Genomic DNA, 12,072 nt, shown 5'->3' with positions numbered 1-12,072 from the left:
GTCTTTATATGCAAAAAATTTGAATGAATTTTGAATTAATTAGTTTTCAAATAATAAGTACATTTACCAACAATAGTCGTAACGTAATTGTGGTAACCATAGTTTTACTTATAGTCCATTCAAAAATGTCCCCTTTAAACAAATCTGAAGGGTGCCGGGCGGAATTTTTGGGCAGAAATTGTTTAAACAATTTTTTTAAACAAATACAAAAGATCACGTTCTTTTGCTCTGAAGTATATATTTTTAGATTTTTTGGGTCATTCTAAACATGAAAGGTATCTTGTAATTTTTCTCAAAAATTGATAGTTTTCGAGTGATAAGCGATTTAAAATCTGAAAAATGCGAAAATACGCATTTTTGAGGCTTAAAAACTCATATTTAAATTAGTAGTTTTGAGGTTTCCAGATACTGAATTTGAAGGTTAAACATTCAGCTTCAAGATTCTGAAGAGTGATCTTGTCTAACTTTAATTTATACCGCTGTGTTTTAATTGTTAAATATGCGTGTTTATCCGATTTTTTGCCGGTGTGGCGCGTTTTATTTCAATAATCTCCTATTTTCCTCCGAAAAATATTTTTTCTAGATTCTTTGGGATATTCTAAATAAAATAAGTTCCCTGACATTTTTATCAAAAGTTAATAGTGTTAAAGTTATAAGCGATTTAAAATCCGAAAAATGACAAAAAAACATATTTTCGGCTTTTAAATCGCTTATAACTTTAAAACTATTAACTTTTGAGAAAAATCTCAAGAAACTTTTTTGATTTACAATGTCCCAAATAATATATAAAAAATATTTTTCGGAGGAAAATAGGAGATTTTTGGAATAAAGCTCGCCGCACCGCCAAAAAAATCGGATGGACATGCATATTTAACAATTAAAAAACAACATTTTAAATTAAGGTTAGACGCGATCACTCTTCAGAATCTTGAAGCTGAATGTTTAAACTTCAAACTAAGTGAATGGCAACCTCAAAAATACTAATTTAAATATGAGTTTTTAAGCCTCGAAAATGCGTATTTTCGCATTTTTCAGATTTTAAATCGCTTATAACTCGAAAACTATCAATTTTTGAGAAAATTTACAAGATGCCTTTCTTGTTTAGAATGACCCACGAAACTTAAAAATATATGTTATGGAGCAAAGAAAAACGTGACCTTTTGTATTTGTTTAAAAAAATTGTTTTTAAACAATTTCTGCCCAAAAATTTCGCCCGGCACCCTTCATATTTGTTTAAAGGGGACATTTTTGAACAGGAATCCACAAAGAAACCGAATCAGAAATTTTTCCAGACGGGAGCGGTCTCACCACATGGACTATTAGGTTGTTTGTCAACTTGACAGTATTTAACTAGTTATTTAAATTTAATGCCCTAGCCTGCTATTTTTCAAAATATTGCCCTAGGGCATTATATCATACTTAACTGACTTCGAAAGCATGTCATTATTTGTCAAATAATATATTTACCAGTCGGACATTCAAGGTTTTAATAACCAAAAATGTGGCTAGTTTCAACTACTATCAGGATGTTTCATTCATAATGCTTCGACTGGGTAGAAAACGTTCTGAAGATTTGTAATCCATTTGGATAATTTTAAATTGTTTAAAAAAAATATCCAGGAAAACGGGCCATAAGGAGGAGACGTAACTCATGGCTAAAGAACCTTAGGAGATAGTTTGGATGTATTAACAACGAATTATTTAAAGCCGCGGTCTCAAAAGTAAAATCCGCTCTGATGATTGCCAACCTTCGAAGCGGAGACGGCACCTAGAGAAGAAAAAAAATATACCATTATACATTAGAAGTTGTTTACTTCATTATAAGTTTGTTTAAACCATGGTATACAGCCAACTACTGGGAGTTTCCTTTTATAGTATGGTAGAACTAGAGAACTAGACCCAAACTCAGACATCCAAAGTGAAAGTTATCCTTCAACACCAAATTGTTCTATATAATCCACATATTGTTCAGCAAAAAGTTACACCATTTTGAGAGTCGAGTTTGGGGGAGAGGTGGGGGAGAAGTCGGCAAATTAGGAGTTTTTTACGTTTCTCGTCAATATTTCTAAAACTATGCGGTTTAGCGTAAATAATGTTCTATACAAAAATGCTCTATATTGAATTTTAAACAAAAAAGGTCCTATGTATAATCCTTCTAAAACGAACGGTTCCAAAATTACGTAGGTAGTATAGTATAATTGGTCCAAAAAAAGGCCTAACCCGGTCATAAAAAATAAAAGTTTGCCTTCAACACCAAATTGTTCTATATGGTCCACACACTGTTCAGTAAAAAGTTTTTGAGCGTCGGGTTTGGGGGGAGATGTAGGGGAGAAGTCGGCAAATTAGTAGTTTTTTACGTTTTTCGTCAATATTTCTAAACCTAAGCGATTTTGCGTGAACAATATTCTATACAAAATTGTTTTACATTAAATTTGAAAAGAAAATTTTATTGTTGGAAAGATATTCATGCGACTTATCCATAGAAAGTTCAGATTGGGTTTCTTTGTACCAGAGATTTATATGGCCTAGCCCTGTAGAAGCCTCTTGGTGAGTTGACGTTCCTTCAAGGGCTTATCAGTAGCATATCACCGGCTAATAAAATAGCAAATTAGATAGAAAACAAAAAATATTTAGAAAACATAATCCTGTTAAAAAAATAGTTTCTTCAGTAATAATATTATAATTTGTCCAAACAATTTTAAAAATATGGAAAAGCTCCACTTTACACCCTCCGTATCTCCGAAACCGTTGATTTTAGAACAATTATGCATAGGATCTATTTCCTTCCAAATTTAGCGTAGAAAATTTTGTATAGGTATAGAATATTGTTCACGCTAAACCGCTTAGGTTTAGAAATATTGACAAAAGACGTAAAAAACTACTAATTTACCGACATTTCCCCTCCCCTTCCACCCAATCTCGAAGCTCAAAATGGTGTAACTTTTTACTGAACAATATATGGACCTTATAGAACAAATTGGTGTTGGAGGAAAACTTTAATTTGGATGTCTGGGTTATACCATTTTTTGGATCAACTATATCATACTATAGTCGGTTCGCTAAACTCAGACACAAAACTGACTAGTGATTTTAGTAGGTATTTTTTTGTTTTTGGTTAATTTTGCCAAAACTGGCAAAATTACTAACTATTTAGTAATTATTGACTAATTAGTAATTATTTTTTTGTCAATTTTACCAAATTGGCAAAATTACTTACTAAAATAACTAGCCAATTGTGTCTGAGTTAGAGAACCGACTATATTATTTTTTTTTAGAATAAAATTATCTTACCACTGCTCTCTACACTAAAGTTAATGGCAGTTCCACGCAATTTATTGTTATGTAGTATTCGTTGAACATACGTTAGAGTTCGTGAATCCACAAAGCACATTTTCGGCTTTAATTTTTTGATAAGTAATTCCTTTTCTTTATAACTTGCTTCCGGATCAAGTGGTGCTACTATAGCACCCAGAAATAATGACGCCAAGATTACTGAAAAAAATTACATCTTCATATAATATATATACACTTCATATACACTGTTACACACTTGAAATTTCCGCGGGAAATGTGCTTTCTATGGATTTCCGGGTTTGACTCCTCGTTGCATTCAACGCGAAGTATATAAAGATAGACAATTGCAGCAATGGTTACCAAAATAATAAATAAGGGAGTTCCTCAAGTTCATAAAGAAGCAAACATCTGGTATTCACTGACCTCGAGAAAGCATATTATGATAAGAGTTCCTCGAGATATTTTGTGTTAGGCACTCAATAATAACGGAGTTCCCGGTGAAAATATGAAAATTGTGGGAGTGTGAATTGTGAAGTAGGTATTCAAAAACCCAACAAAGAATTAAAAATATCAAAATGCTCTTCAATTAAAAGTCAACGGAACCAGAGAGGAAGGAGACTGCACAGGAAGAATGGAGACAATAAAAAAAAAGAAAACTGTTGGAAAAGCCAAAAGACAAAGAAATGCCGAATTGTATGGCGATGAATGCAGAGTTTCAGTAGAAGAGAGAAGAGAGATGGCAAATTAGACTTAGCCAACTTCACAGAAACCCAAGAAATAGCAGAGAAATTTATACCGAAAAGAGGATACAAGTGACTAGAATATGCAGAAGGAAAAAAGAGAGGCTTTGACAAAACAAGTACAAGAAATCCTAGAGTATAACAACAGACACGAAAGCAGAAAATTCTAGAAGAGAATAAAAGAAAGCACAAAGTCGTTTAGACCAAAATTGACGATATGCAAACACAGGAACTACTGATAGGAAAGGTATATTGAAATAATACTTCTAAAAAACTTAAGCAACAAATTTCGGAAAAATTATTTAAACATGGAGGATCCGAACTCTGGGGAAAAATTTATAAGCTAATAACAGTAATATGGGCCAAGAAGCAAATACCGGAGGAATGGGCAATTATAGTCTTTCTTCTTTTTCTTTTTGTGTAGACATGACTGCCTGTTTTTAAATGTACCTCCAGTAAGTTGTCATTCCATCTATTTCGTGGTCTTCCCACTGATCGTTTTGCTATTGGGTAACCGTCTCTCGCCGTCCTTACTACTCTATTTGTTGTTATTCGGCTTATGTGGCCGTTCCATTCTACTCTTCTGTTTTTCACCCAGTCATTAATGTTGTCCACCTTGCATCTTCGTCGTATGTCTGCACTTCTAGCTCTATCCCACAGTGTCCTACCATCGATTTTTTCGAAGTGTTTTCATCTCTGCTGTTTCTAGCATTTTTTTTTTGTCCTGTCTGTATCAGGTCGTGTTTCTGCCGCGTATGTCATTATTGGTCTGATGACTGTTTTGTAAATTCTGCCTTTCACTTCTCTTCCGATATTTTTATTTCTCCATATTGTTTCATTCAGACAACCTGCGGCTCTGTTTGCTTTATTCACCTGATCTTTCACTTTTGTTTCGAGCTTTTCGTAGCTAGATAGTGTGAGCCCTAGATATTTAAACTACATGACCCTAGTATATTTTCTGACCCTCCAGCTCTAATTTACACCTTATTAGATTTGCTGTTGTAACCATGCATTTAGTCTTTTTTGGGGAAATTAACATGTTAAATTTTCTAGCGGTTGTATCATACGTTCTAAATCATCTTCACTTTGAGAGATTAGTATTGCGTCGTCTGCATAGCAAATTATTTTAAGTTGTTTTTCTCCCATTTGGTATTCTTTTTTGTTCTTACTTTTTTATTATTTTATCCATGATCAGGTTTAACAATAGAGGACTCAGGGAGTCTTCCTGTCTTATCACATTGCCAGCTACAATTGGGTCAGTTAGTTCTTTATCTACTTTTACTTTTATTGTGTTGTTCTGGTAGATATTTTCGATCGTTTTAATTATTATTCCTAGAGGTACCTCTCTTCCGTACAATAAATAGATAACATCCTTTAATTTTATCCTGTCAAATGCCTTCTTAAGGTCCATGAAACATAAGTATGCCGGTTTGATAGCCGGTCCCAAGCCCGGATAAAATGTGGAGGGTGATTGGCAAGGTTAGCAACCTACCAATCGTAAAAACGAGTACAGCATAATGAAACAATGTGAAGCCTTACATAGCCAAAATAAAAAAATTTTGATAAGAGGGAATGTCAGAATTATAGGCCAATTACATTGATGAATGTAGTATATAAAATTATGTCTGGTATCATCTATACGGATGTAGACTTTAAACAAGCTTTTGATAGTTTGAAAAGAAACAAAACACCTCAAGAAACAAAAGAAAAATGGCATTGCAGGGTTCAAAAACCGCAGTAGATGGAGAACTGACTCCACTATTTGACATCAATGTGGTAGTGAGACAGGAAGACGCACTATCAATCATGCTGTTCAATCTAGTTCTTCCACTAGTGCTTCCACTGACTAGTTTACGGCTAATGGAACCGTGCAAGGAAATTGATCTTGAAGCCCGAAAAAGAGGGCTGAAAATAAATGAAACAAAAATGAAGTACATGACCGTCAAATAAACACCTGAGAATAAAAAGAATATCGCAATAGACAACTATACCATCGAACGTGTGGATGCCTTCACATATCTGGGCGCAGAAATCATTCAAGATAATTCCGTAAGGATCGAAATTAATTCACGTATTTCCAGTGAGAGTCCTATATGCTGTGCTAATAAAAGATTGATGGCATCGAAATTATTATACAAAAGAACCAAAATGACTATTTACAGAACAATAATTAGACCCATAGTATAACCGATGATTGTGAAATATGAGTAATGACAAAGAATATGAAGCCCAACTCAAGACATTCGAAAGATACTGAGGAAAGTTATATGCCCTGTGCAAAATGAGGACGGCACATATAGAATCAGGAGAAACGATGAAATTAATAAATTAAATGAAGGGTACTTCGGGGATACTGTAATATTTGTGAAAAGTTAAAGACTGTCATGTCAGAGACATGTAGAGACAAGAAGATACAAAAACAATACAAAGAAATATTACAATGGAAGTCGATAGGAAGACACACAAAAGCAAGGCTAAGACGAGTATAATTTAAATGACGTTGAAGACGACCTGAAAAATCTATGAGTGTAAAACAATGGAGGACAAGGGCATAAGAGAGGTCTGAACGAAAGGACCTAGTCAGACGGACAAAGACAAACAAATATTCAATCAGTGCTCCGTCCATAGTACCTATTTACTTTCTTATTGTCGGATCAGATAACAGGGAAACTATAGACTAGCAAGCACTGGTGCTTCACCTATAACAGCACAAAAATAACAAACTTAGTCATGAAAATATTAGACAACCGTCGTCTCTAAATTAAAGTACAATATACATTTCTACAAACTATATGTCGATGACTGCTTACTCCGAATTTCGGATCATGAAATCGATTATAATCTTCAAATGTTCAATAACTTCCATAATGTCATTATAAGTCCTTGTGGTGAGACCGCTCCCGTCTGAAAAAATTTGATGATTTCCAGTCCCGGATTAAGAATCTTGAGGCCCCTAGACAACCCAAGCTAGGAGGCCACTCAAGAAACTTTTATCTTTTCCCTCCAAGACCCCCTGATAACCCTTCCATCTCCGAGCGGCATATCTTTGACATATTAATATTAGTGGACATTTTGTAGATTTAAACTTACAATTTTTGTTTCATTTTGTAAAACGTGTTGCTTAAAGAAATAAAAAAAAAGAAATAGCCAAGAAACTATTTATATAATTTTGATTAAATTTGGCAATAAAAAATTATTTTAGTTTTTTTTAGTCATAGTTGTCGATAAACGAACGATTCATTTTAAAGTATAATAATTTTTCTAATAATGAAAAAAAAAGAAGGGTTTAGAAAAAGCATAGTATTCTACTAACGTGTAATGGCTATTACTCACTTTTATGAATAACTCGCCTTCGGCTCGTGTCGCATACTTCATCATCGTGAGTAATACCCATCATTACATGCTCGTTGAATAATGTACTATTACTTATTACATAACTATATATAAGTATAAATAATTTTGGATTAAATATAGTTTGAGTTTTCAAAGTCTTATAATTATTATAAAGCAACTTTTCTGAGTTTCATAGAGACAAAACTACTTATAGTATGGTATAGTTAGACCCAAACCCAGACATTCAAAGTGAAAGTTATCCTCCAACACCAAATTGTTCTATATGGTCCACATAATGTTCAGAAAAAAGTCACACCATTTTGAGCGTCGGGTTTGGGGGGGAGAGGGGGGAGAAATCTGTAAATTCGTAGTTTTTTACGTTTTTCGTCAATATTTCTAAAACTATGCGCTTTAGCATGAACAACCTTCTATACAAAATGGTTCTACATTAAATTTGAAATAAAAAAGGCCCTATGCATAACCCTTCTAAAATGAACGGTTTCAAAGTTACGGAGGTAGTATAGTATAATTGGTCCAAAAAAAGGCGTAACCCAGACATCCAAAGTAAAAGTTTTCCTTTAACACCAAATTGTTCTATATGGTCCACATACTGTTTAGTAAAAAGTTACACCATTTTGAGCGTTCGGTTTGGGGGGGAGATGGGGGAGAAGTCGGTAAATTAGTAGTTTTTTTACGTTTTTCGTCAATATTTCTAAAACTGTGCTTTAGCGTAAAGAATGTTCTATAGAAAAATGTTCTACATAAAATTTAAAACAAAAAAGGTTCTATACATAATTGTTACAAAATCAACGGTTCCAGAGTTACGGAGGGTGAAAAGTGGAGGTTTTCGATACTTTTTATGTTCACCGATTTCTCCCCCCTCTCCCCCCCAAACCCGACGCTCAAAATGGTGTGACTTTTTTCTGAACATTATGTGGACCATATAGAACAATTTGGTGTTGGAGGATAACTTTCACTTTGGATGTCTGGGTTTTTGCTATAGTTATACCATACATTGCCCAAAAAATATAAAAAGTATCGAAAACCTCGACGTTTCACCCTCCGTAACTCTGGAACCGTTGATGTTATAACAATTATGTATACAAGATTTTTTGTTTTAAATTTCATGTAGAATATTTCTGTATATAACATTGTTTACGCTAAAGCATAGTTTTAGAAATATTAACGAAAAACGTAAAAAAAACTATTAATTTACCGACTTCTCCCTCATCTCCTCCCCAAACCGGACGCTCAAAATGGTGTAACTTTTTACTGAACAATATGTGGACCATACAGAATAATTTGGTGTTGGAGGAAAACTTTTACTTTGGCTGTTTGGGATAGGCCATTTTTTGGACCAGTTATATTGTCTCCGTAACTCCGTAACTTTGGAACCATTCATTTTAGAAAGATTATGCATAGGGCCTTTTTTATTTCAAATTTAATGTACAACAATTTTGTATAGAAGGTTGTTCATGCTAAACCGCATAGTTTTAGAAATATTGACGAAAAACGTAAAAAACTACGAATTTTCCGATTTCTCCCCCCTCTCCCCCCCAAACCCGACGCTCAAAATGGTGTGACTTTTTTCTGGACATTGTGTGGACCATATAGAACAATTTGGTGTTGAAGGATAACTTTCACTTTGGATGTCTGGGTTATGCCATCTTTTGGATTAAATATACTATACTATTAAAATATCTTCTACTTTCAAATTTTCGAGCACATAGCCATAATTGAGGGAAATGCAAGTCTATTTTGTGCCACTGTCTAACGGTGAGAGTTTTTAATAATTTTAATTTTTGAAAATGACCGTTCGTCTGTTGCATTTGTAATAATTAGCGTAAGATAAACAGATCAATCTTACAAGCTACTGACAAATTTCGAAACTTCGATTCGAATATAAAATGTTCTCATAAAAATAACCCAAAGAGACTATGAAGCAGGAATTAATTGTTTTCGCTACAAATCCTGAAGATGGACTATAAAATATTTGATCTGCAGTAGTTCATCTTAAATTTCAGGTTCAATTTCATTAGTATAGGTTTCATGTAGTTTTGAAGCACACTCCTTTGTTTGAGTATCACTCAGTTTTGGAAAATCACACAAAACACCAAATACTGAGTTACTGACTCGTACGCTGTCAACTGACGACTCAGCTCAATAATTAGCTTATCCGAAATTGGTAGATTTGTTTCAATCTTTAACTTTTCTCCACCTTGTAGAAAAACTTCATTGGAATTAGCATCACCAAAATGTAGTTTTCTTGCTCGCGTTTGTTTACTCTCGTCGGTATATTCAGAGTACTGTAGGTCGCAGACCTTCTGCTCGTAGAAAGCAAAATTATCTCTTTGGGATTTTAAGAACTCCAAAAGTAATTTTAGAAGCTGAACTGCAGTTTCAAGTTTAATCTCTTCTCTCTGTAATGATTTACTGACAGCGTTGATGAGTTCTTGTTGCCCAAAACTCATTCATTATGAATGTTTCTGTTTTGACATTGCTTTCAACAAACACTTAATCTCACGAACTGTTTCAGCTTTCTGATTAGGGTCTTTAGCAAGAGTATGAAGAGCAGATTTAAAGGCGTTGTAACCTTTAGACAAATCTCTGGTTGCATCAGCCCTTGTAGTCCATCTAGTGCTGCTTGTTCTTTTAAGGCCAAGGTTTAGATCGTGGCGAATGGGATCGCTTAGTTGAGTTTCATTTAAGCATTTGATCGTAGCTTCCCAACGTTGGGTAGAGGCTGAAAAAATGTTGTATACGGACTGAACAAAGCCAAAATACGATACTGCTCCAACGAGTCCAACGCAACTTTTAGCAGCACTTACCCCGACTACAGCGAGTGTGCGGCACAAAAAATGTAAATTGATTTTAAATTAAAAGGTTGTTAATCTTAGATATGTGAGCCTGGGGTGAGAGTACGCAAAATAGAAATCTATTTTACTGACGTCACAAAATCGAATTTCACAATGGGAGAATCAACGGTTGCTAGGCAACGTGACGTCACTAAAATAGAATTCTATTTTGCATGCTCCCACTGCTGGAGACCATTGTATTTGCCTGGCATGTAGCGAAAGGCATGGGTAATGAAGGAGAGCGTAGCGAGGGGCACCGACTTATTTGTTGCTCTTGCTATTTTCTAAGAAACTACTTTTCTAAGAAACCGTGCAGACTGATAGGCAGTTGCATTCTCACAACTTAGGCTTTCTATGTGAACAAAAGTATGCTTTGTAATGTAGTTTTATACGTCCACCATCAATTTTATGGTATTGCGGGATATTTGAATTTTTCAACATAATATGATTTATAATCTTTATTTAAATCTAATTATTATTTTTTCATTTTGGGCCCTGCGAGGCCCCCTTTGGGGGCGAGTCCCCTAGGCAACTGCCTACTTTGCCTGTTGATTAATCCAACACTGTGGATGCCTATTCAAAAATGTCCCCGTTAAACTGACACTGAAGGCACTGAATGACACTGAAGGGTGCCGGGCGGAATTTTTGGGCAGAGATTGTTTAAACAATGTTTTTAAACAAATACAAAATATCACCCTTTTTGGCCAGAAAAATATTTTTTTAGGTTTTCTGGGTTATTCTAAACAAGAAAGGTATCTTGTGATTTTTCTCAAAAATTGATAGTTTTCGAGTTATAGGCGATTTAATATCTGAAAAATGAGAAAATACGCATTTTTAAGGCTTAAAAACTCATATTTAAATTAGTATTTTTGAGGTTACCAAGTACTTAAATTGAAGCCTAAACATTCATTTTCAAGATTGTGAAGAGTTATCGTAGTATGATATAACTAGACCCAAACCCAGACATCCAAATTGAAAGTTATCCTCCAACACCAAATTGTTCTATACGGTCCACATAATGTTCAGAAAAAAGTCACACCATTTTGAGCGTCGGGTTTGTAGGGAGAGGGGGAGAAATTGGTAAATTCGTAGTTTTTTACGTTTTTTAATAGTTCTAAAACTATGCGGTTTAGCATGTTCAACCTTCTATACAAGAATGTTCTACATTAAATTTGAAATAAAAAAGGTCCTATGCATAATCCTTCTAAAATGAACAGTTCCAAAGTTACGGAGGTAGTATAGTATAGTTGGTCCAAAAAAGGCCTAACCCAGACATCCAAAGTAAAAGTTTTCCTCCAACGCCAAATTGTTCTATATGGTCCACACATTGTTCAGTAAAAAGTTACACCATTTTGAGCGTCCGGTTTGGGGGGGGCGAGATGGGGGAGAAGTCGGTAAAATAGTAGCTTTTTAGGTTTTTCGTCAATATTTCTAAAACTATGCTTTAGCGTAAACAATGTTCTATACAAAAATGTTCTACATAAAATTTAAAACCAAAAAGGTCCTATACATAATTGTTATAAAATCAACGCTTCCAGAGATATTGAGGGTGAAAATTGGAGGATTTCAATACTTTTTACATTTTCTGGTCAATTTATAATATTATTACTGATGAAAGAAATTTTCTTTAACAGGAGTGTGTTTTGTAAATAAAATTTGCTATTTCAGTTGAAAATATATTCATGCGACATTGTCCATAGAAAGTTCAGGTTGACGTTTATTCAAGGGCTTAACACTAACGTACCAATGGGCCACTGAAATGGCAAATTTTATTTACAAAACACAATCCTGTTAAAGAAAATTTCTTTTAGCAGTAATAACATTATAAATTGCCCAGAAAATTTAAAAAG

At 34.2% G+C, this 12,072-nt stretch overlaps 1 protein-coding gene across 4 annotated transcripts in view; it reads right to left on the bottom strand.

Moving 5' to 3' along the window:
- The window catches only part of LOC114327938 (luciferin 4-monooxygenase-like), a 141,113-nt gene that overhangs the window by 80,004 nt on the left and 49,037 nt on the right, over positions 1–12,072 (bottom strand). For 3 of the 4 annotated variants that reach the window (XM_028276657.2, XM_028276654.2, XM_050652771.1), the window contains exon 3: positions 3,292–3,492. The exons of the other annotated variant lie outside the window; for it this stretch is intronic. In XM_028276657.2, coding sequence (XP_028132458.2) covers positions 3,292–3,492 — 201 coding nt within the window. The remainder of the gene's footprint in view (positions 1–3,291; positions 3,493–12,072) is intronic. 4 annotated transcript variants of the gene reach the window in all.

This window comes from Diabrotica virgifera, chromosome 6, assembly GCF_917563875.1.
Source record: "Diabrotica virgifera virgifera chromosome 6, PGI_DIABVI_V3a".
NCBI classification, from domain to species: Eukaryota; Metazoa; Arthropoda; class Insecta; order Coleoptera; family Chrysomelidae; genus Diabrotica; species Diabrotica virgifera.
The sequence above is the reverse complement of the archived record's forward strand: the minus strand, read 5'-3'. Positions and strand labels throughout refer to the sequence as shown.